Genomic DNA, 23,965 nt, shown 5'->3' with positions numbered 1-23,965 from the left:
GGACCTGTGGCCATGCCAGGGCAGCCCTTCCTGCCAAGTGACTCACTGTGCATGGCAGGGTCTCTCCTCTGAAGCCACCAGCTCTGGAGCAGAGAGGTGTCTGGAAACTAGGTACCACCAGTGCCCATGGACCCAGTGGGTCTGGACACCAAGGTCCCTCTCCACCTGCATGGAGACCCCTTCCTCGTGCTGCTGCAAGGCGGCACCTCGGGGAAGCCAGGTAAGGGGCTCTGACACCCACTTGGTGGGGCGCTTAACACTGCCACCTGGCCTGGGACCCCATGGGGTGCCAGCCCCCCACCTCCCCACCGGCACCTGGCCCTGGCTGCGCAGTGGCATCTGGTTGCACAACGCCCCTTGCGTGGGTGGGGGCGCGACGCAGGTCCCGCCACTCCCTGCCCAGGCATGAGTCAGCCTGTGGCTGGGAGCCGAACTGCCGCGGGGTGCTGGGGCAAGAGGGGGCCCTGGCGTGGGGGGCTCCCCTGCACAAGGGCATTGCCGTGGGCAAGCATTGCCTGCTTGAAGGGGGCAAAACTGTGCCCAGCCTTCAAGCTTTGGTCCTGGGGGTAGGACAGCATGCAACAAACTCCAGCAGCCCCAGCTGGGGAAACCTTTGCACCCCACAGCAGTCTGGGAGCCACCACTGCAGGGTTTTACAGGTGCCCATATCGCCCACAAAACTTGGGGATAAAGCTCCTTGGGGATCGCCAACACCTGCTGGGCACCACAGCACCCGCGGATCCCCTCCCAGGCACCCTGCACCCAGGCTCCATTCCTGCAGCAGGTCCCACGGGTCACAGTCCCGACTGCCTGCAGGGAGGAACTGGCACCCATGGAGACAGAGCCTGTCCCTGGGAGATGGCCACAGGCACCCTCCTCCTCTCCCTAGAATTATTTTTTTATATATATATAAATGTGTGTATATATATAACATATATTAAAATTACATTTCTCTTTACAAAAACAATTCAACAAGGGGCCAGAGGACGGAGCCCATTGCCGAAGCCACAGCACAGGCCCCCCGGCAAGTCTGGGGCACTGGGTAGGCTCCTTTTCGGGGTGTCCCAGTCCCCCAAGTGGAGGCTCAGTCCAGAGTCCAGCAGCAGGTTGTGTGGGTGGGGGTGGGCATTGAGGGGGTAGCCCTGTGATGAGATGCCTGCGCCGGATCCAATGCAGCTCACCCCATCCCCACTGTCACCGCCTGCAAGAGGAGGAGAGGACATGAACAGAGAGGGGTGATGGTGCCAGCTGGCCAAAAGCAGCATTGCATGGAGAACCTCCCCTCCCCCCAAAAAAAAACATCTCTGCCCCTACTTCTGGCGGGCAGTGCTGTAGGGATCGAGGAGGTGGGAGCTGGCCTGGGCTAGATTCCAGTCGAACATCTCCAGCACCCGGTGGCACTCGACACGGGATTTCAGCCCCAGGCAGAAGAGCTGCTCCACCTGCAAGGGGACAGGGCATGGCGAGGGGAGTGATGGGGTGCCACCACTCTTGTGGGAGCAGGGGTGGGGGGATGGGGGTGTGTGGTACCTTCAGGTACTGGATGGCCCGCTGGACGCTCCAGCCATGGTTCTGCAGGGCTGCCTGGCACTCCTCAGTGGTCACACCATGCACCGTGTCCTGTACCTGGGGGGGGCTTGTGGTCAGCATTTGCTGCCACTCCCGGGCAGCACGGAGTCCATGGCTGGAGCAAGGGGGACTTGGGCTGCCCCCAGCCCCAGCTCTGCCCCCAGAAGCACTGTCAGTCCAGAGCTGAGACCATCCTCAGGATCTCCAGTCCCTCTTGGGCTTGGGTGCAGACACCAGTCTGGAGAGCCCAAGGGGACCACAGTGAAAGCCACCTTCCTCCCCCTCCCTAGGGCTGTGGGTAGGGCTAATTTGCGTTAAAAGGGCTTGTGGTCCCCATTTCAGAATTGCAATGACACTTCTGCCCCACAGCATGTCTGGGAACCCCTAGTAGCCACCCCTTGAGGGCTGAACATGGGGAAACGAAGGCACAGGGTGGGGACGGCTCATGCTCAAGTGAGCCCATGACCACCGCATCCCTTCTTGCCCATGGATGCCAGGGATGCTGCTTACCAATCTGATCTTGTCGGCAGGGCGGTAGCTATCTGGGCCATCGTAGATGATCTTCTGGAGGCTGCAGGAGGCTTTCACCAGGCACTTGGGCCCAGGGTTGCTGTTGTTGGAGGAGAAGTTGGCTTTGCAATCCGGTGGCAGCTGCTGCACCATGGGACGGACGGTGGCTGTGGTGACCAGGCGGGATGCCGGCACCTCCTCGGGGCTTTTAGCCTCCTTGAAAAACTTCTCATACTTGTCCAGGTAGGCAGGACGCTCGGGCAGCAGGTAGTAGTGGGTGCTGCTGACCTTCTGCCCATCCTTCACGATGGGTAGGATGCAGGGTCCTTTGGAGCAGTCCTTGCCCTGTGCTTGGATGACCTTGGGGGTGGCGTACTTGGGGTCAAGGGCAAAGCTCTGTGTGGTGGGCATGGGCTTTCCTGGTGATGTGGAGAGGCAGGAGCAGAGGGCGGCGCGTTGCTGTGGGGAGCCCACCTGCAGGGCCATGGGGCTGGGTGTCCGGGAGGTGGGCTGTGACAGTGGGTCCCGGGGGGGAATCTGGGGCGGCCGGTCTTCCTCACCCCCTGAAGCTGGGGAAAGCTCCCCTGACCAGCGCCCGGGCTCATTGCGGCGTAGGGGCCGTGGTGGGATAGGGACACGGGGGGGTATTTGGGGCTTGTCATCAGCAGGGGTGGCTGGTCCCAGGGGGACGTTGAGCCTCTTCATGCACTCCTGCTGCAGCTCCTCAAAGAGCTCGGTGGTCTGCATCAGGCTGGGCTGCTTGGTCTCCTTGGGGGGCAGGAAGAGGTTGTCCTCCAGCATCAGACCCCGCTCGCCCTCATCCACAAAGCCATAGTTGGTCTTGCCCCGCCGGCTTGGGGGGCTGGTAATAGAGCAGACCTCAAAGTCATCCTCATCTTGTGCCACATCATCATAGGCAGGCGGTGGGGGTAAGGGGCGGGTGTCCCAGTCTACCACTGGTGTGGGGTGGAGGGGCCGGGGTAGAGCCCGCGTGGGGCTCTGCGGTGGGGTCTTGTCCAGCAAGGAGAAGGCCTCCATGGCCAGCTTGGCCAACGACGGGGCTGTCACCTCCCCTACTGGCGAAGGGCTACCTTGCGGCACCTCCTCCCCGAAATCAATGAGTGTCACCTCGCTGCCTGCCAGCCCCTCACTTGCTGGCTGGCTGGGTTGCCGCTCGCCCACCTTGGTGCCCGGTACCCGTGCCGACGGCTTGACTGGTCGCAGACCCTTCCCTGTGCCTGGCTTCTTTAGGCAGAGCTTCCGGAGACCCCCCGGCAGACCCTCCTCCTCCTCACTGACTGGGTCGTAGCAGGGCTCTAGGAGGGGATGGAGAGGGATCGTGAGGGTCTTGGCACCCATCCCTGAGGTGCAAGGTAGGGCACCTGCATCCCCAAGCCCACAAATTTCCCCATAGCTTCAGCCACCTTTGCTCCCCCCCTTGGGGGCAGCAATGCACACCAGGGAAAGGGGCAGTGTGCTGGGTGGGAGCAGGGTGCCCCATGGCTCCCCAGCACCCTGCCCCAGGCTGGACACCATGCTCTGCAGCTGTGTCTCCACCACAGATGCCATCACCCACAGGTGCATGGCAGTACCTGGGGAGCAGAGGGGGAGAAAGGAGCTGAGAGAAAAGAAGGGGGGCAAGGAGGAGGAAGAGCAGCACCCAAAAAAGCCTGACTTACTGGTGAGCAGGATGGTAGGCTGAGGCGGGCGCGGAGGCGGCTGCCCTGCAGAAGAGAGAGCCCAAGAGGAGGGGAGGCACAGGGTGAGCACGCGGAGCAAGTGGCAGCCGGGATGCCTGTTAGTGGGGTGCATGCTTCGTTGTCTCCCCCATCACAGGTGGGGCATGGAGAGGATGTCGGTGGGAAGCACTCCCAAAGGAAAAGTGCAGGTCTAGGCGGGGGCTGCAGCACACACACTGCATCTGAGTTCCCTCCTCATGGTGGCTTCGCCGAGATCCCCTGTACCAGGGAGCCCAGCTGTGGGAGGCTGGGAGGGGACGAGGGACCTGGACGAAGGGCAGCAGGGCAGAGTCCAGCTGGGCAGAGCCACCAGCCACCCACGCTGCTGGTAGTGGCACATAGCCAGGTGACAATGGGCCCCATCACCCCACGTCCCCCCTGGGTCTGCAAAAGCAAGTGGCAGCAGAGAAACAGAAAGGAGACAGTCCAGCCCATCACCCTGGCAGCAGGGAAGGGGAATGGGGGCTTTGTGCAGCCAACAGGCAGGGGGAAGGGGAAAAAGCCACTCACTTTTAGCCCTGCCTGGAAGCTGAGTGGGTCTGGCAGCACTCGGGTCCACGCCTAAAATATCAGGAGGGTCCATGGGATTTCCCAGGTACAGCCTGTGGGGAGAGAGGAGAGTGTTGAGGGGTCAGTGGGGACAATGTGGTACACCTCGCTCCCACATGATGGGAGAACAGAACACCCCACAGCCACGCACCATGGCCCAGAAAGTACCATCCTCACAACCATAGGGGCACCCCACACCAGAGGCTTTCAGTACTATGGCACAGAGCCTGGTGCTGTCCCGGTGTCACCCACCCCTCTCCAACTCCATGTGCATGATATGCTGTACCCTGCAAACAGGGTGCCGTGCCCAGGGTGCTCATGCGGGGTGCGGTGCCTGGGACACCACCCAGCACTGGGGTGCCGTGGCGTGATGCTGTGCCCAGGGCAGGGCGCCCCGGTACAGCATGCCAGTGGGGTGCCGGGAGGCCCGGGCGAGCCATCGCAAGCCAGGCGCGGTAAGGCAGGGAGCCGGCAGGAGCCGGCGCAGCCTGAAGGCCTGGGTGTGTGCCGAGCTTGGTGCGTTCTCGGCGGCCGGGGCAGCACGTACCCAGTGCCCGTGCCCACGCAGTGGGGTGCAGGGAGGCCTGCTGGGGCACGAGCCGGATCCGCATGCGCAGCACCTTGGTTCAGCCCTCCAAGGGCTGCCGGCACAGCCCATGGCATGTGGCACCATGGGAGGGTCAGGCTGGGACGGAGGGCACTGGCAGAGCTGTCCTGGGGCTGGGATGCCGAACAGTGGTGGGAATCATGATCCCAGGGGATGGACTGCGCCAAGCCCAGCGCAGGAGCTGGCTCTGCCTACCAGGAGCTTTCCAGACTTTGAAACTGCATCCTGGCCCCCCCCCACAGCCCTCCCACATACCCCCAGCCCAGCACTGGCAGAGACCCCCAAGCTCACTGCCCTGAGCCAAGGCACTCCTCCCCACCGCCCCCAGCACCCATGATGGGCACAGCCAATCCCACCTGGGAGGGGGGCATAGGGTACCCTGGGGCATAAGTACCCACCCCCCCAAGCCCCCAGTGCAGACCAGCCAGGGTCTCTCTTGATGGAGCGAAGAGGGAAAAGCATTTTGGTGGCTTTTTTTCATATATTGCTTTTTAAGAAGATTCATGCTGTTAGAAGTGTGGGGCTGGGCTGCATCCCCACCACAGCTTCCCTCCATGCAGACGCTTAAAGGCACAGGTTTAGCAGCCAACAGACAACCCAGAAGCATTGGGGTAATGCGGCCACCGCCAGGGTGGTGCTTACTGATGTTCCCTAGCCCCAAGACAACCACAAGGGGCTGCGGGGCTAGGAGGTGCTCCCTCCCGGGACAGCCCCCCACAAGCACAGCAGCCCCCCACATCCCTGACCCTGTTAGTAAGAAGCAAGAGAGTTAATCCAGCTGTGGGGACCCTACCCAGAGCCACTGTCCCCAGTACACCAGGGGTGCAAAGAGATTGAACAGGGTGGCAGCCAAGCTGCAGCTCACTCCTCTGCCCGGCAGGTAGCGAGGAAGGCAGGGAGCAGGCAGGGGATGCAGAGAAGACAGAAAGTTTCTTACTCATCAATTTTATCAGGAAACCCCCAGCAGTGCTGTGGGTTGGTGTCTCCATGGCCTGTGTGGATGAAGCTGTTTTTAAGCGGCTGGCTGATGTCGTGGGCCGACAGCCCCGCCACTGAAGTCACCGTGTTTCGGGGGAACTGGCCCACTTTTAGGGTCCGCTTATTCTGACCCCGCCACCAGTAATTCTCAGCCCTAAGGAATAAAAAGGACCTCGTTACTGAGGAGGGGATGGGAGAGGGACATGTGCCTGCCCCGGTGATGTGGAGGAGGTGAGGTGACTCGCCCAAGGCCACACAGGCAGGCGGTGGCACAACCAGGAGGGAAACCCAGGCACCTAGGATCCCAACCCTACACCAGCAGTGAGCTCTGCCTCCCACCCTGCGTGGCCTCTGCACCTGGAGGTGCTGGGGATGTGGGTGGTGGGGAACAAAGCTCCCCATTTGCACTTGAAAAGATGTGCCCCTTCCTCCTCCCAGCTGCCCGAAATTATGCAGGACCCTTGGGGCGATGCCTGCACTGAGCTGCTCACCGCTGGTCCCGCTGCGCCCCATGCAGTCAGGGACGGCACAAGGGACGTGCACGATGTCTGCTGATAAACCCTCAAATATCCCAGTCCCACAGGGGAAACGGTGGGGGCCATGGTGGGGGACAGGGAGCTGGGGGGTTTTGCACGCTCCCTTCCTATTGGTGAGCCCCATGCAGGCTGGTGTGGGCGGGGGAGTTGGGCAGGCAGGCTGGGGGACTCGGGCTGCAAAACCTGCCGTGGCCACGTGAGTAGGGTGGCCAGGGTGCCCAGGAGCTGGCCAGGAGCTGCCTGCGTGCCCCCAGATGTGGCCACCTCCAGGGTGGGACAAGGCGGTCACCCAACCCAGGGGGACCAGGTGCAGGGACGGGTAGGATGCAGGGAAGGGCACCCCAAGCAGTGTACTCCACACCCAGCTTGTGCCAAATCAACTGGGGAGCTCTGACCCTGACCCTGCTGCCCCTGCTCCCAACCATGTCCCCCCTGCGGGCTGGGTACACACCGGGCAGGGGCCGGTGGGTGGTGTGCAGTGCCAGCTCGGCGAGACTGGCACGGCCCCACGGTTTCCTGGAGTCACCTGTGAGTCACCCCCGGCCACCAGCTCTACCCTTTTCCTGTTTACCTTCCCTGCTTGCCGCCAGCCAGCCGCCTTACTCAGCGCCAGGACCCCTTGGCAGAGCCCAGCCGGTACCGGGCGCCCGGTACCGGGCACCCGTCCTCACCTGCGGTGGGCCGGGGAGATGGTTCTCCTTCCCGGGACATCCTCACTGCTCACCCTCCCTGCGCCCCAAAACCGCATCCCGCCAGAGGGATGCTGTGGCCAGGCCAGCCCCTCTGCTCTCCCCCTCTGCCAGCCTTGTCCCACTAGGCCCAGGCTCAGACCCCCAGCACAAACCCACTCTTGCTCTGCCCTGCCTTCCCCCCAGAGTCCCCTCCCGCGGACGGCTGGGTCCCCGGGGGGCTTTCAGGTAGGTCCCTGCCCCTGCCCACACACACGTACGCATGCCCGGCGCCTGCCGAACGACAGGCAGGGGCTTGAAAAGGGGTGGGGGGTGTTTACCGTGCCCCGGGCGGCCTCGGCGAATGCGGCCCCCGGGAGGAGCCCCCCGACGCCAGCCCCCCACTCCCCGCCGGCAGCCCCCCGGGGGGAAACTGAGGCACAGGGAGGAGGCTCCCCTCCGGGAGCACCGGAGCTGCTGGGGCTCCTGCCACCCCCCGGCTGCAGAGCCCAGCCCTCCCGCCCAGAACCAGCGCCCCCAAAACGCGCCAACCGGGGGCCACCGAGGACCGGCGCCTCCCGGGGAAACTGAGGCAGGAGAAGCTGCGCGCACCCCCCCCACACTCCCGGCCCTCCCCGACCCATCGGCAACCCCCAGCGCGGTCACATCCCTCCGGCCCACTCCGTATGTCCCCCCCGTTCACCTGGGGCCGGCGGCGGGGCGGCGGGCACGGGAGCGGGTCCCCCAGCCCGGCCGTGATGCGGCGGCGGGGACGATGCAGGCGCACTGGCGCGGCCGCGCCGCCCTCCGCCGCTCCTTCCCTCCCTCCTTCCCTCCCTCCCTCCGCCGACGCCGCTTCCCTTCCCCTCCCCTCTCCTCCCCTCCCTGCAATTAAACCGCCAGACCCCGGGCAAGAGTCATTCCTGGCGGCGGCGACCGGGGAGAAAGCCGGTCCCTGCAGACACACAAAGCCAGCCTGATTCACCTCCGGGCCGTGACTAACCGCGGGGAGCCGGCCCCGGGAGGGGGAGAGGGACAGAGCCTTCCTCCTCATCCCCCCGGGGATGGGGGTGGGGGCAGCCCCCCGTGTGCCAGTGGGGCAAAGAGACGCTGAGCTCCTTTGGGGGTCCCCGCTGTCCCCGAGCTGGAGGGGGACAGGCGTGTCCTGGGATGGGGATGAGGGGACCAAAGGTCCCTTCAAGCCTACAGGTCCCTGGGGTGGTGGAAGGGGGTGACCGTGCCCCAGCGTGGCCAGCGGGGACTGAGGAGAAGCAAAGCCCACGGCACAGGGGGTGACAGGTCATGCCAGCATGGTACAGAGCCCGCAGTGCCTCTCCCAGCCCGGTGACAGTGGCACATCCCCGGGGTGCTGGTGGCATATACCACCCCCCCTCCCTGCCGCTATCAGCAGGGAGCGGCCCCAGGGCATGCGGTTTCTCGGGGCACAGCTGGGCAAACCCACAGGTGCAGTGGGGTGAGTCAGCGGGAGCGGATGGTGCGGGCAGGGCTGCACTGCCCACAGGCACAGCTGTACCCCCACGCCAGGGTGGCCCCGCAGCCACCCAGGGAATTGCACACCACTCCGGAGCAGGGGCAGCTCTGCCTGCCTCTAGGGTATGCGGCCAGGTGTGCTGGGAGGACAGAGCCTTCATCCCCATCCCTGCTCCCCACAGCTCTGCCAGTGCCCATGGCTCCATTCTTGGGGTCCTGCATCCCCACACAGGCTGGCAGCCCTGAAGCTGGCAGCTGGCCTGTGCATCCCCTGTGCAATACCTGCCCCCCCCAGCCATGCAATACCTGCCCTCGATGACTGTGATGATGTCGTTCATCTGGATGTGCAGCTTGTCAGGCTCCTCAAAGTCCTGCAGTGCCCTCATGTCAGTAGGCTGGGCCTGGGGGGGAGAGGACGGGTGAAGACAGGGGACACAGCATGTCCATCTCCCCCAGCTTCAGGGCCAGGCCCAGCCCCACACAAGGCAGAGGAGCCCCCAAAAAAGGGTGGCAGGAGACAGCACCGCCACACCCAGCCCCTCCCCAGCCATGTCCCTGGGGTGGGAAAGGAGACCACCAGCACCTGGATGCTCCACAAGGGCAAGGTGGCACCCAGGGGTCCTCTTGCAGGCACTGCCTTCCACCTCCGAGCCTGCAGTGCTGCCTGGCCCAAGTCCCCCAACATCACCTCCCATCTTGGCAATACCCTTAACTCTGCCCACACTCAAGCAAAGCTGATAGGATGGGGGCACGAGGGACCCATATTTCCTCCTCCCCACCCACTTGCCCACCTCCACCAAGAAGTCCCGCAGGGCCACAAAGGTCGGTCGGTCCTCAGGCTTGTGCGCCCAGCACTGCAGCATGACGTTGTAGACATCCTGGGGACAGTCCTCGGGCCGCGGCAGCCGCTCGCCCTCCTTGTCTATTTTGTGCAGGATCTGTGGGGCAGGCAGTGCTGTCAGGGGGTTCCGGGTCTCCCCCAGTGCTGCTGGGGCGAGTGGGGGGCAGGTCCCTGCTGTGCACCCACCTGGCTGCCATTGAGGCCGATCCAGGGCTCCTGCCCATATGTGAACATTTCCCAGAGGGTCACCCCGAACATCCAGGTGTCACTGGCATGGGAGAAGGTGCGCGTCTTCAGGCTCTCAGGAGCACACCTGCACATGGAACGGCATAAGCATCAGGAGGTCACGGGTACTGCAACCCCAGGTCCCCCCTCCCCAGGGCTCACCAGGCAAAGGGGACTTTGCGATGCTCCTGCATTACGTAGTGGTCATCATTTTTGGGCAGGGCCCGCATCAGCCCGAAGTCCCCGATCTTGACCAGCTCATTGGAGGCCAGCAGGATGTTGCGGGCAGCCAGGTCGCGGTGGATGAAGCGCTTGGACTCAAGGTAGGCCATGCCCTTTGCCACCTGGATGGCGTACTGGCAGAGGGTGGAGATGAGGAAATGGCCCTGGTTCTTCCGCAGGCGGTCCAACAGGGAGCCCAGTGGGGCCAGCTCTGTCACCTGGGCCATGGGGAGGGGACAGCAGGTTGGTCAGGCCAGGGGCACCCCAGTTGGGCTGGTTTCCAGCCTTCCTGTGCCCCCTCCGGGGATGCTAGCAGAACACTTGGGGTACGGACCCAGCCTGGCTCTGCTCACCCCATCATGTGGGACACCCATGGGGCAGCATCAGGGATGGCCTAATCCCCCTGCACTCACCATCTTCATGGGGTGGGAGAGCACCACACCATAGAGGCGGATGAGGTTCCTGTGGTCCAGGGAGTGCATGGCATTCACCTCCCGGATGAAGTCGTCCAGCGCCTCCGGCTGGCTCAGCACATCTGTCTTGAGGCACTTCACTGCCACGTTCAGCTACAGCCAAAGCAGGGGTGAGCCCTGAAGTGTCTTCCCCCTTGGGGTGGTCCCGCACCCAGCTCCCCCCCATGACCCCCTCACCGTCTTGCCGGCAGGCGTGCACCACTCGCCACGACGCACGACGCCAAAGGAGCCGTCGCCCAGCTTCTCAAAGAGCGAGAGGTCCCGCTCCCGCACGAGGCAGGTGAGGGAGTGCTGGCCACCAGCTTCGGGGGGCGGTGGTGTGGGGGGCTTGCGGAAGGTGCTCTGGGGCTGGGGTGGCAGCTCTGACTCGGGGCGCTTCCCACTGAACACCTGTGGGACATGGAGAGATATGAGACACAGCCGAGGAAACACTCTGGGTCCTTGGGTCTGTGAGTGAGCAGTGCTGGGAGGACCCTGTCTGGGCTGTACACTCTGGAACCTAATGATGACCCCTAACTGGTCATTACCCAGGGCAGGCTGGCTGCGAAAGTAGGCTCTGCTTCTACAGCTGCCTGCACACTGAGCTGAGATTTCTGTGGAAGGAAGGGGTTGTGCCTCTCACAGCAGCCCTGCAGTGGCTCCCCAGCAGCCCTAGCAAACCAGGCTGGTAGCCGGAGAGCTCTGGGCACTTCTTGGCCAGGCTATGGCTGCACAACGTGCCTGGGCACCAAGCCAAGAGAAACCTCCAGGTTGGGCCGAGTGCGGTGACACATCCCAGCAGCAACATGGGGCTTGCAATATGCGCTGCCACCACTGCCAGTCCAGAGGGGATGTGGATGGGGTCTCCCTGCCTCTCCCCCAGCTGGGACTTAGAATGTACCAGGACCAACGATGTCCCCCACAGGCCAGGGTTCACCCCAGCCTTGGCAGATGGGACCTGTGCAGGGTGCCCAAGGGCCGGGCCCAGCATGTGGCCAGGGTGGGAGGTGGCATTTCTGTGCCCAGTGCGAGTCTGAGATAGCCTTCTATTAAAAGCCCATCCCATCCTCATCCCGGCCCAGATGAGTCACGCAAGGGAGAGGCCATGACCTAGCGCCCAGCTGGCAAATGTCCTGCTCTTTTAGGGGGTGCAAGGTGCTGGGGGGTGCCAAGGTGGCAGCAGCACCAGCTTTGGATGGGATGGCATCAGGGGCATACGTGAGCATTCCAAGGTCCCCTGCCCTGGTGCACCCCCAGCCTGCAGGCACAAGGCTGTGCCCCCTCACTGCAAGGCAGGAGGGTAGGCAGGGGGTCAGGCAGCGCTGCTGCCCACAGTGCTGGCTGAAGCAAGATGTACAGTCTCTGTGGCTTGTTAGCTGCAAACGAGTTTCCTGGCAAAGAGGCAAATAATGTGAGAGGATTGAATTTCCCAAATGCTGGGGCGGCAGGACTGTCCTTTGCTGGGAAGTGACCCAGGAGCCTGTGTGGGACCAGGGTACATGCTGGCAGGGTCATGCTGCAGGCAGGGCATGCATGGTGGGGGCTTCTGCCCATCTCCCCGCCAGGGCCAGGGACCAGCTGTGTGGAGAGCCAGGTACCGGTAAAGAGCATGAGGAGAGGTCCAGCTCCTCCTGCCTGCCTCAGTTTCCCAGCCACACCTGCCCCTCTCTCATCCCTACCTTGCTCATCCAGGATTTCCGCTTGCACATAGCTTTCCTCCGCTTCACCGCCTCCCACAGCCGCCGCTGGCCTGCAGGACAGTGACCATCACCAACCCAGCATAGGGTGGGGGTCCCCTCCAGCCCCAGGGAGCACATGCTCCTCTGGGGTCCCCAGAAGATGATGCACAGCCAGCTGGGGGTACATAGGGCAGTTTGGGAGGGATGTACGCACCAGGGCGTCCCATGCCGATCTTCTCCAGATCCTCATTTTTGACGTACTCGAAGTGGGAGAGGCGGGTGACATTGAGCTCGTCCCGGATGCGCAGGAAGTACTGCTGCAGCTGCAGCTCGGTGAGCAGCTCCAGCAGCCAGTCTGTGCCCTCCTCTGCCTGCATGCTACAGCTCAGCCTCTGCCAGGACACCACACCAGGTTAGGGGGTACCCTGTCCCACTCCCCTCTGCCCCGTCCCCCTGGGAGAGTCACCTGGAGGGGCTGAGAGCTGAGGCTGGGGTGCTGCCTGGGTAGGGTGCGAGGGATGCTAGCAGGGTTCATCTCCTGAGCCCATCTCCAGCTCTATAGGGGGGTTAGGAGAGGCACCCCATCAGCAGGATCCCCAGGGACAGGCAGGGATCCTTGTTCTGTCCCATCGTGCCCATAGAAACACCAGCCTGTCCCCTCCGCTCCAGCATAGGCCGCCTCCAGGCAGTGGTGTCAGTGACACAGGAGGGGGCAGAGCCTCAGGGCATGGGATGGATGTGCCCAGTGCTCCTCAGCCGAGGGGCACCCCACAGCCTGGCACCGTGCCTGCACAGGGGGTACCCCACACCTGGTACAGTGCCTGCCAGGCTCCCTCTGCCCGGCTGGAGGGGCTGACCTGGGAGGGGACAGCTGTCCCCAGCAGTGACAGCCACCTCTGCCCCCAGCATCCCCACACAGTCAGCTGGGTTGGTGCACAGACCCACAGCAGGTCTCTCCTCTGCCATGGGTGGTGGCACCTTGCCAGGCAGCCGCAGGAAGGGGGCAGACATGGACAGCAGGGGTTCTGGGGGGGGTGTCCTGGTGCTCTGGGGCTGAGGCACAGGATACCCCAGTGCTTCTGGCACCACCCCCCTAGCGGTGCCAGGGCACAGGGAGGGAGGAAATAGGACCAGGTCTCACCCATGGTTCTTCATGGCCCCCCTAAACACATCCCCTGCCACTCCCCATCCCTCCCCACTGACCCGGCTCTCCCCTCTCTTTCATTGCCACCTTTCCAGGAAGGGACACACCTCTGCCTCCTGCTCCGAAGAGCTGGAGGGGAGCTGGGACCCCAATCCCAGCCCCACAGTGGGGCAGCCCCCTCCATCTTCTCCTCCCCTGCAAGAGACGACGTGGCCTCCAGTATCTTCGCCCACCACGCTCAGGTCCCTCGACCATGTCACCGCAATTACAGCCCTCGGCACTGGGCTAAAAATACAGCGGGTGGGACAGGCAGCTGGGCACGGGGGCGCATGGGGGCACGTGGGGGCACGCGGGGCAAAAGCAGCTGCGGGCCTTCGGCGCGCGTCTGCAGCTGGCTGGGGACAGCCGGTCCCCTGCCCGCAGGCAATGGGGACAGGGCCGAGGTGATGGCCAGCATAGGGTCTGCCCGGGGTGGGGGTGGGGGTCAGCACTTACTCGGTAGAGGCGGAAGCGGGTGAGGAAGGGGAAGGATCGGCGCAAAGCCTGGAAGCGTCGCATCCTGCCTGGCTGCCCGCCGCCGGCCCCTGGCACCGCCGATGTCCCTTCCCTGGGCTGACGTCCCACGGCAGAGCCCGTTCAGTGCAGCCAGGGCACCCGCAGCCCCATCATCTGGGCTACAGAGATGACCCCCAGCCTCGGCCACCCCATATATACCCCCGGAGCGGACAAGGGGGCTCAAGGCGTCTGTCGGCCGGACGCAGGCTGTGGCTCTCCCCCTCCTTCCGTCCGGCTCTCGATCCTCCCGGCTGGCCCTCCCCTTCCCCAACGCAACGGGGCCGGGGCGGGGGGGTGGCAGCAGGCAGGGCTGGGGGTCACCCCACTGGCTGGAACCTCTTCCTGAGGACCCCTGGCTGGCAGCGGGGTTCAGTCCCAGCCGGCTGCCCGTGCAGCGCTCCCCAGGAGGGGTTATTTTCGGCTGGGGCTGGGACGCGTGCCCAGGGGGCCGGGCTCCCATCAATGTGCCCCTTTCTCCCTTGTTAGGCGGGTGCCCGTGCCAGCAGCTGGGAGCCTGGACCCCCGCTCCCATTTCCATGGAAACTCGCCCTGGCCTTGGGAAATGCTCCTGGGCCTCAGTTTTCCCCCAGGAAGCAGGGAGGGAGGGAGGGAGAGGAGACATCCGGCTCTCCGCTCCCCAACCGAGGCCACAGGCATGATGCCAGGGCCATGGGCACTGCGGGGGGAGCTTCTGGCTCAGCAAATGTACCAGCTGCCCAGCTGCCAGCCCCTGCAGGGCTCTGCTGTGGGGTGCCACCAGCACCCTGGGGCTTGCTTCCCTTCCCTGGTGGGGCTGGCACCCAAGCCTAGCACTGTTGTCCACCCGCTGGCTCCCAGGGGAGAACAGCTGGCTGTACCAGCAGCCACAGCATGAGAGAGGAAAGACCTGTGGCAACATCTTGCTGCAGCCCCCGCCTACCCGGCCCCCCTCAAATTGCAGCCATCACTGTGCCAGGGGCAGCTGGGAGGGGGTTAAGTGCATCCCCAGGCACAGAGGAGCCTCTGCTGTGGCTTCCACTGCCGGGATCCCAGCTGGCACCCAGTGGCACAGGCGCCCGGCACAAGAAGTCCATTGACTGGGGACATCCGGGCACAGCGCCCCCGGCACCAACCTCTGCCACATGCCAGCTCCCCCCTCCCTGGCTCGGGGAACACCAGGGATGCAGGGGGTTCCTTGCCCTGCAACAAGTGCACCACCCTTATCAGCTGGGACAGGCACCCACCAGGGCTGGTGCGCCGCCTCCTGCACCGCAGCCCACCACCTCCTGTGCCCCAAACCCCAGGTAAGGCTGCCTAGTTTAGTGCCCACCTTGGGAGTACTGGTCTCCAAAAGGGAGTCAGGGCACGCAGCCTTGCCCACTGTGCCAGGGGAGGCTCTGTGCCTCAGTTTCCCTCTCCGCAATAGACCCACAGACACAGGGGGGTAACACTGCAACCTTGGCTCTGAGGCAGGCAAGCAGCCTTGCCAGCAAACCACCATCCTTGGGGGGTCACAGATGCTTGTCCAGCGCCCACAACCTGGCAGGAGGCAAGGACCACCGGCGCAGGTGCCACTCGGCCCCCCCATGCCCTGCACACAAGCCATGCCGTGCACACCCACCCTTGCAGCCCCAGGGATGCACCCTACGTGCACCCAGGCTCATGCACGGGTGGTGATGACTCTCACGTGCACCCAGGGACCACACAGGCGCAACACCCGGCACTCTGCACGCCTCTCCCCACCTGCACAACCACAGCTGCCCCCCCACGCACACGTCACCTCCGCGCAACCCCCCAGCTACCGCCCTGCCCGGCCGCACGTGCACAAACACACCCGCGCTGCACAGCCGGCGGCAGCACACCGGCCCGCTCCCCGCCTCTGCCTGACGCACACCTGGAGCTGCCTGCACCCCTGCGCACCCATGGGTGCCCACCCCCAGCGTGGCATACTCCTTGCCTCTGCCCACCAGCGGGGCACAGGTGACATCCGTGCTCACCCAGCATCACGCACACCTGCCTGAGCTGGCACATGCATGGTCAAACCCCCTCAAATTACTCCTACCCATGATGACACCCCAACACCTCCCCTACATCCTCTACATGCACCTATGTGCTCCCTACACCCCCCACAGTACCCTCACACACTGCCCGACCACCCACAGCAACACCCCTACAGGAGGAGGGCAGCCTGCAGGGCAACCGGCTGGATGTGGTGCTGCCACTGGGTGACACCATCCTGTGCCAGGCACCATGTCCCCCATTCCCAAGCTGTGCCGGGCCCGCCTGAGCCGCGCTGCCGCACACCATTCCCCTGTGCCTCAGCTTCCCCAGCAAGGAGCAGCAGGCAGCCCCACTCTTGTGGACTGGGACAGGAGCACAACCATGCAGGGAGGGTGTGGTCCCCATGCCAACCCAGATGCCATGGGGTACTGTAAATGCTGGAGCAGGGAAATGCCATGCAGGGACCCCCTAGTCGCATGCCAGCCACCAACCCGCACCCCACAGTGGGACCCTGCCCCTCTTGGGGACACCCAGCCCAGATGGGTGCCCCCTGCACTGACCCGCCGGCACAGCATGCCCGGGGTGACGTCCTGCCGGGGGGATGGCACAGGGCACCCACTGCCCAGCCGCAGGGCCCGCTGCCCTGTGCTGTCCGAGAAGCTGTGGGGCAGGGGGCCGAGCATCTCCTCCTCCTCCTCGGCGCTGCTCAGGCGCTGGTAGTCGCATCTTTCACCCATGGCCGTTGTGGCAGTGGTGGCGCAGCGGCGAGCGGGGGGCTCTGCGGAGACGCCCGCGCCTGCCTGGGGGTGGCGAGGGCTGGAGCTGGGCTCGGGATCACATGGCAGAAAGTTGCTGCAGTTCCGGAAAACAGCGAGAGGGTGAAGGTGACCGTGATGGTGATGGAGGGGAGGGGGGAATGGATGGAGGGATGCAGACGAGACAGGGAAAGAGAAGGGGGGAGCAGCCCCTCAGGCACCCATCCTCATCCTGATCCCAGCCTGGCACTGCTGTCTTCCTCCTGGCTCAGCAGCCCAACTGCTTGCCTGCTGCCTCCACCCCAGCACCCGAGTGGAGAGGCAGTGGCATCGCTGCCAGCCCCAGCACCACTCTTGCAGCCCCCTTCTCCCCCCACCCTGGCACAGTGCAGCCAGCCAGCAGGGATGCTGTGCAGGCAGCCGGGTGGAGGAGGAGGATGAGGGGGAAGCATTGTCCTGCAGCCAGGGCTCTGTGGCAAGCAGGGTGGGTGAAAGGGCACTGTACCCCGCTCCTGGGCACCTGTGGAGGGGTGGGGGAGGTTCTGGGGCTGGCAGCATCCCCTGCATCCCTCCCGTTCCCCTGCACCAGCAGAGGGGGATGGGATGTGCTGGGAAGATGGCTGCTCTGCAGCGACCCGGCAGCATTGGCGCAAGCACAGCAGGGCTGGGAGAGCAGCCAGGCCCCAGCGGGCACTGCTGGGATGGGGCCAGGGGGGCACACCAGGAGGACTCCTCCCAGGATCAATCCTCTCCCCCCACCCCATCGCAGGTAGCTGGGGGTCTCCTAGATCTCTGCCAGGTGCTGCACCAGCCATGGCACCCAGCAGGGGCAGGTGGCACTGGGAAGCCACCCCCTGAATTGGGAAACCCCATCTGCACATTGTGACCAGCCCGTACCCCAATACTGCCCAGCTCCAGCCCCCCCCAAGCCCCCTGGGCCAGAGCTGCAATCCTGCAAAGAGGCTGAAAACAGGGGGTGGGGTGGTGCGCTGCAGCACATTTCCCCACCCCCAGCTCCCCTGGGATCTGCCTGTCCTTTTTGGCATGGCGCAGACCCAGGGACCAATTTGCCTCTCATGCCAATGCCATGGGGCACGATGCCCCATCCTGACCCCCAGAAGCACCCCCATGACCCCCCTGCTGCTCCCCCCATACATCCCCCCGAGACTCTGGTATAGCCGGAGGAGCGACACCAGGCTGTCACCATGCCAGGGCAGCATACACTGGCCCATCCTGCCCCCTCCCGGAGAAACACCCCAATCCCAGGGGCACCCACCATGGCTCGGGGGGCTCAGAGGGGCCAGGCAGAGGCAGCCCCTCGGCAGCTCCTCCTGCCATACCATGGAGGTGAGCTCAGCCATGGAGCCGAGGCAGCCGAGCCCGCGGCGTGGGAGCAGCGAGCCACCCCCGCGCACGGCCCGCCGGCGTCACCGCGCTGGCACGCCGCAGGCCGGTGACTGATGCACGTGCTATGCCACCTTCCCTCCAGCCCTGGCCACCCCACGCTGCTCTGAAACCATCACCAGCCTGCCCAGCCAGAGCAATGCTGTGGGGTCCCCATGCCGAGAAGGAACAACCCTTGTCCCCACAGCCCCTGGCATGGATTTGAGTCAACCCCCATGCGCCGGGTCCTCCTGGCCTGCCCAGGCTCAGCTAAAACCCAAATGACAAAGTACCCTGCAAGAGGATGGATGGCATCCCGTCATGCCACCCCTGACCCACCTGCCTGCAATTCCCACCCTGGAGGTCTCCCATCTCAACTGATGCCACTGGATGGGGCATGCTGTCCCCTGCCCCCCAGGGTGGTGACAGTCACACTGACTACAGGGCGTCCCTCCCCTTCGGGGGGCGACCAGACCTCCCCAGCCCTCTGGGACACCACACTTGGCCCTGCATCCCTTCCAGCATCCCTCGGGACCAGAGCCACAGCATCCCCCATGCCCCGTACCCAACACTCCACACAGTGGAACCCAGGAAGTGGCGGGTCCCCAAAACAAGCTCCCAGGGGGTGATAGGGTCCCACACTCACCTCCAGCACATCACCCCGCTCGCTGTCACGGCACGCCTGCCACCTTCCTGGTGGCCCTGTCACCTGGAAGTGATCTCACCAGCTGCGGCGGCAGCAGGGCGGCCACGGTGGCACCCTGGGCTGGCTGGCTCGCTCAGCCCTGGCGGGGCCCTGGGGGCGGCCCCAAATTGTGGTGACACACTCTGCGGCCCGTGGTGCAGGTGTGCGGGCACGCACACACCCACACGTACAAAGTCCTGCCTGCCCCCAGGATTCTGCTGCCACCTGGCTCCCCAGGGAGCATCCCCAGCCCCTTGCTGGACTGCACCACCCCACATCCCCTGCCACGGGACCCCGTACCAGGGGGCGTTTTACCTCCCTCGGTGCTGGTACCTGGTGTTGCTTGCTTGGGCAAGCAGGAAGTCTTGGGGGGCCGGCACAGAGGGCTGGTGACCGTTGCGGGGGGGGTGGCCGAGGAGGCCGGGGTGCCAGGTTCCCACTTGCTGCCATCTCTGGATTCCCAGAGCCTGGCACCGCAGCCTGATCCTGCCCACTGGCACAGAGCACCCCCAACTCTGAGCCCTTGCCTGCAGCAGCCGGCACCCAGGGAAGAGAGATGCAGCTGGGTGGGGGCCCCCCCACCCCAACAGAGCCCGGCGCAACCCCAATCCCCTCCCTAAGCCTCTTTACTCCGCTAAATCCCCTACGCAGGTCAAGCTGGGGTGGGCTGAGCCTGACTTGCCCCTCCTGCCTTCCTGGTGCAGGCCAGGGACAGACAGAAACTGAATAATACCCCATAGCTGATCCCCACCTCGGCCAGAGTTCTCCCACCAATGCAGGGACACGGTGCTGTGTTTTGGGGGACAAGCACACAAAGCAACCTCCCGCCAGAGCCCACAGCGCCCTGCTCATGCTGCTTGCCCTCAGCTCCATGCCCGCAGCCAATGCCAGACACGGGAAGAGGGCAGTGGGCTGCCACAGCAGGGACCCTGCAAACCCGGGCACAAGGCTGGTTTGTGCACGCTCGTCTCACCTGGGCCATGGTGGCAGCACTGTGGGGGTCCCTCAGCAGTGCCAGCCCCAGTGTCACAGGAGGCTGGGCAGTGTTGCAGGGGGCATGGCATCACAGCTCAGCCATGGGGCTAGCAGGGCTGCAGGGTCCCCCTGGGGCAAAGCGGGAGGGAGAAGTCAGGGTGGATGCCCCAGCCTGGCACCCCGTCTGCCCACCCCAGGCCCTCCAGAAGCACCCCCACCCTGCCCAGGCAGCTGAAAGAGTCCCAGGTCCAACCAGCCCTTCTCCCCCGGGGTGCTGCTGCCAGTACCCCCATTCCCAAGCTGCTACAGGGTGTGGCCTCAGGGAGGGCTGCAGCTGGCATGAAATGAGGTTACCAGGTCTCAAGCCAGACGGCTGCAAAGCCACATCCACGCTACAGCATCTCTCCTCTGTGCTGGGAGAAGGGGAGGTGGGACCCTGCTTGAGCAAGTCCAGCAGAGAACTACCAAGATGATCAGGGGACTGGAACATCTTCCTTATGAGGAAAGGCTGAGAGACCTGGGTTTGTTCAGCCTGGGGAAGAGAAGACTGAGGGGGAGATTTCATCAATACCTATAAATATCTAAAAGGAGGGTGTCAGAATGATGAGTCTTGACTCTTGTCAGTGGTGCCCAATGACAAGACAAGGGGCAATCAGCACAAGTTGGAGCACAGGAAGTTCCCCCTAACCATGAGAAAAAAATTCTTTCCTGTGAGGGTGATGGAGCAGTGGAACAGGCTGCCCAGGGAGGCTGGAGTTGCCTTCCCTGGAAATATTCAAGACCCACCTGGACACAGTCCTGTGCCCCCTGCTCTGGGTGTGCCTGCTCAAGCAGGGAGGTTGGACGAGATGATCTCGAGAGGTCCCTTCCAACCCCTACCATTCTGTGATTCTGAGACCCCCAGAGCTAAGGGTGGGGGGAGAAGGCTAAACCACCACCCTTCCCCAGCACCAGAGCAGAGCAGCACTCTGGCCAGACCGTTCAGCACCTCCTGATCATTAGTGCTAATTAACAGGAGCCTAATTAGCCAGGCTACAGTGCCCACCCCCCAGCCAACACACATTTCCCCCCCCCCCAGCACACTCAGCAGAGCACTGGAGTGAGATTATCCTTAAAGCCTTCCTGTCCCAGTGGGGACTGTGTGTGAGGCAGAGCCCCCTGCCCCCCAAACCCATATGAATGGGTGACACTCCCTGGGGTGCTTTGTCCCAGCTGGCTACCATCCTTTGTAGGCATGACTGGAGTCAAACCCCTGGTGCTCCAGGGGCAGAATGGGACCTCAAGCTTCCTTTCCAGGGAGACTGAAGCACAGAGCAAGGTCTGGTCCACAGGGTGGCTGCAACAGGGCTTGGCTACAAGCCCACAGTGGTTCCCAGTCCCACGGGGGCCCCCCACCCCCTGGGGGGAAGCTGAGTCACTGTGGGCACAGCAGGCTGGCAGCTGCCAGAGGAGGAGGAGGGGAGCATCACCAGCTCCCCCCCCAGCCATACCCACAGCACCCCGGCAGGGCTGGCCCACGCCCTACATTAACGAATACAAATACCAGGCTAACAGGGCCCAGGTAGCTCCAGGGGTTGGTAACAGGTTGCACAGCCTGCACGCCCCCCCACCCCCCCCCCCCCAGGGCCCCGGTGTGGTGGGATGGGGTGCAGAGGCTGCTTTAGGTCCCGTTCCCTGCGGGCAGCAGCAGGGCCGGGGGCGGCAGCAGGACAAGGGCTGCAGCTGAGGGTGGGCCTGCAGCGCCCAGGGTCTGTCCTGGACCTCTCCCTGAAGAGGGGCCTGGCAGTGCAGACCTGCTCAGAGACACCCCTCCAGGCAGGTCCTGGTTTTATGAGAGTTTTGCAAATCCTGGCACTGAAAAACTTTGTTCAAGGGCTTTGCCCTGAGCGAGCTCAGCAAAGGGCTGAGTAAGGGGAGGATGCACAACCCCCAGAGCCCACAGCACCCACCAAGGGGGGGACACCCACCTCATGGGGTGGCAAGCCGACACCAGAACCCAGCGGCACCAGGACACCCCAGGGAACATGGCACCAAAGTGGCCCCAGAGAGGCGAGCATGTGTGGAAGCGCCAGCACAGGGCTCTGCCCCAGCCTGCCCTGCCCAGACGGCCCAGCCCTGGCACAGCCTCCAGCCCATGGCTGGCAGCAGCTCCATGGGCAGACACAGCCCCTGCCAGGGCTCCTCCAGACGCCTGCAAACCCCCTCCGCAGCTGCTGCTTGCGGAGTGGGCAGGGGTTCTGACCATACCAGGAGAAGCCAAGCAGGGAACTCCCAGCGAGGTGGGATCCTCACCTGGGCTGTCGGCACCACCTTACCATGTTTAACTTAAAGGTTTTATTAAAAAGTAAAAAAACAAACCACAGAAAAACCCCAACCACACAACCCACCCAACAAAGACCAGAAGTACCTAAAGAGTCCCGAGAGTTCAGATGAAAACCTGCTGTGACTGGACACAGCCACAGCACTGCCCGCCGACTCCGTGGGCAGTGGCTCCCTGCACCTTGCTGCTCCTCTGGGTTTCGGCAGCAGCACCACACCCCGAGGCATGGGGCCGGCCCTGGAGGACAAGGACCCTCTGTTTCAGCACCAGAGCTCCCACGAGCCCGGGGAAGAGTAGAGCAAAGCTGCCTTTTCTCCATGGAAAAAGCCTACCCCCGGCTTCCGTTGCAGTTCGGGAGGGGTCAATGGCAGTGGGCACCCACTCGCAGCAGGCCCCGCTGCCCGCTCTGCCCTGGCAGGCAGGAGCAGGGGGGCCAGGCACGCTGCTAGCTGGGGCTCAGCAGCCCTACAGCGCCCGGGCACAGCGGCGGCAGCCCGCAGTGCCGCAGGGCACGGTGCCAGCAGCGCCCAGTGAAGCGCAGCGGGCACATGCAGACGCTGACCCGGGCAGTGTTGCAGTGCCAACCCCGCCCCCCTCCCTTGCATCACCCCCCAGCAAGGGGTCGTGCCTCCCCCCTTACCTCTCTGCTCACTGCCGCTGCCACCGCATCCCGAGCTGGGTCCGCAGCGTCACCGCGAGGAGAGGACGGGCATGGCGGCGCTTCGGCCAGCCGGCATGCCGGGCAGGATGCGCCCGCACGCCTGCCAGGGCGGGGCGCGCCGATCGACGCCGGCGGCGGCCGGGTCCCCGGTGGGACCCCGCGCGGGGCGGCGGGCACAGGGTGCCGGATCCGGCCTCACACCCGGGCGGCCCTCCTGCGGCTCTGGCGGTGTGCGGGGGTCCGCGTGCCCGGGGTGCTGCCGGGGTGCTCCTGCTCCCCCCGGTAGAGCTCGCCCTCCTCCTGCACCCCGCCCCGGGCCTCCCCCTCCTCCTGCCGGCCCCGCCGCACCCACCAGCGGGCGCGGGCCGGGGGACTCGCCTCCCGCCGTCCCCCACCCCGCTCCTGCTGCGCCCGCCGGCTCAGGCCCTGCTCCTGCCCGGCTTTAGGGCCGTGCTCCTGCACCCCCCGCACGGCACCCCGCGCACGCCGCGGGGGCTGCGCCCCGGGGCTGCCCCCCGCTCCCCCCGCCGCCGCTTCCTCCGCGCCCCGCGCCCGTCGCCGTGCGCGGGCCGCCCCCCGCTCCCGGGGCCCGCCGCGGCTCCGCGCCCGGTTTGGGGCTGCCGATGGCAGTGACCGGCCCGGGCCGCTCGCCCCACTCCTGCAGGCCCGTCCGCTCGCCCAGCGGCACCCAGTGCCACCGGCCCGGCCCCCCACCGCCGCCGCCCCCCGGCTCCCCGCCGCCGGCCACCAGCTCCTGGCCGCGGGGCAGCGCCCCCAGCCCCGCCTCCTGCACCCCCCGGGGAGAAGCCCCCCTCCTCCTGCACCCCCGGGGCCACCCCGCCGCCCTCCGGCACTCCCGGGCTCAGCCCGCCACCCTCTGGCACCCCCGGGGCCCCGTTCGCCCCCTGCCCCCGGATGGTGCACGCGGTCCCGGCCCCGCTCGCTGGGGGAACCCCCGGGGCCGCCCCCCCGACCCGCGCTGCCGGATCCCCGGCCGCCCACCCCCTACCCTTCACGGCCGCCGCCTCCTGCCGCCGGCGCGAGCTCCCGGGGCGGCGCGCGCCTGCTCGGCCCCCGGCCCCGCTCTTAAAGGCGCCGCCTCGCCGCTTTACGTAACGGCGGGGGGGGGGGGGGGGGAACAGGAGGGGGATGGGGACGGACGAGCGGGCTAGGCGCGATGGGTGAGGAGTGGGGTGCGGGGATGGTCAGACTAACTGCAGAACAGCGCCAGGGCCCCGGACCGCTCCTCTGCAGGAACCGGGGGGAGGCGGGACCCAGGGCACCCGCTGCCCCGCACTGCCAAGGGGGCAGCCCAAATTCCTGCTCCCAGGTGCGCGCGGAGGGTCTGCACCCCCTTCCCCGCTGCCCGGGCGGGGCCGGCTCTGCCTGGCTGTAGCAGAGCTGCACGCAGCCCCGGCCCTGCCGCTTGGGTGCTTTGCAC

General features: G+C 65.2%; 1 protein-coding gene across 7 annotated transcripts; it reads right to left on the bottom strand.

Moving 5' to 3' along the window:
• Positions 1-914: 914 nt before the first annotated feature.
• TNK2 (tyrosine kinase non receptor 2) lies at positions 915-23,001 on the bottom strand. Of its 7 annotated transcripts, none has more exons than XM_075099002.1 (17): positions 22,504-23,001; positions 12,533-12,622; positions 12,281-12,458; positions 12,067-12,137; positions 10,586-10,798; positions 10,349-10,501; positions 9,876-10,153; positions 9,675-9,801; positions 9,439-9,585; positions 8,954-9,048; positions 5,912-6,106; positions 4,329-4,420; positions 3,759-3,803; positions 2,080-3,395; positions 1,531-1,626; positions 1,315-1,442; positions 915-1,201 (listed from the first exon to the last, which is right to left on the bottom strand). In XM_075099002.1, the coding sequence occupies exons 2-17, from the start codon at positions 12,599-12,601 to the stop codon at positions 1,195-1,197; spliced, it is 3,210 nt and encodes a 1,069-aa protein (XP_074955103.1). In that variant the 5' UTR covers positions 12,602-12,622; positions 22,504-23,001; the 3' UTR covers positions 915-1,194. The 7 variants fall into 7 exon arrangements, with proteins under 7 accessions (XP_074955103.1, XP_074955101.1, XP_074955105.1 ...); XM_075099000.1 differs by lacking the exon at positions 22,504-23,001 and adding an exon at positions 13,706-15,816; XM_075099004.1 differs by lacking the exon at positions 12,533-12,622.
• Positions 23,002-23,965: the final 964 nt, after the last annotated feature.

This window comes from Phalacrocorax aristotelis, chromosome 7 (genome assembly GCF_949628215.1).
Source record: "Phalacrocorax aristotelis chromosome 7, bGulAri2.1, whole genome shotgun sequence".
Taxonomy (NCBI): domain Eukaryota; kingdom Metazoa; phylum Chordata; class Aves; order Suliformes; family Phalacrocoracidae; genus Phalacrocorax; species Phalacrocorax aristotelis.
The sequence above is the reverse complement of the archived record's forward strand: the minus strand, read 5'-3'. Positions and strand labels throughout refer to the sequence as shown.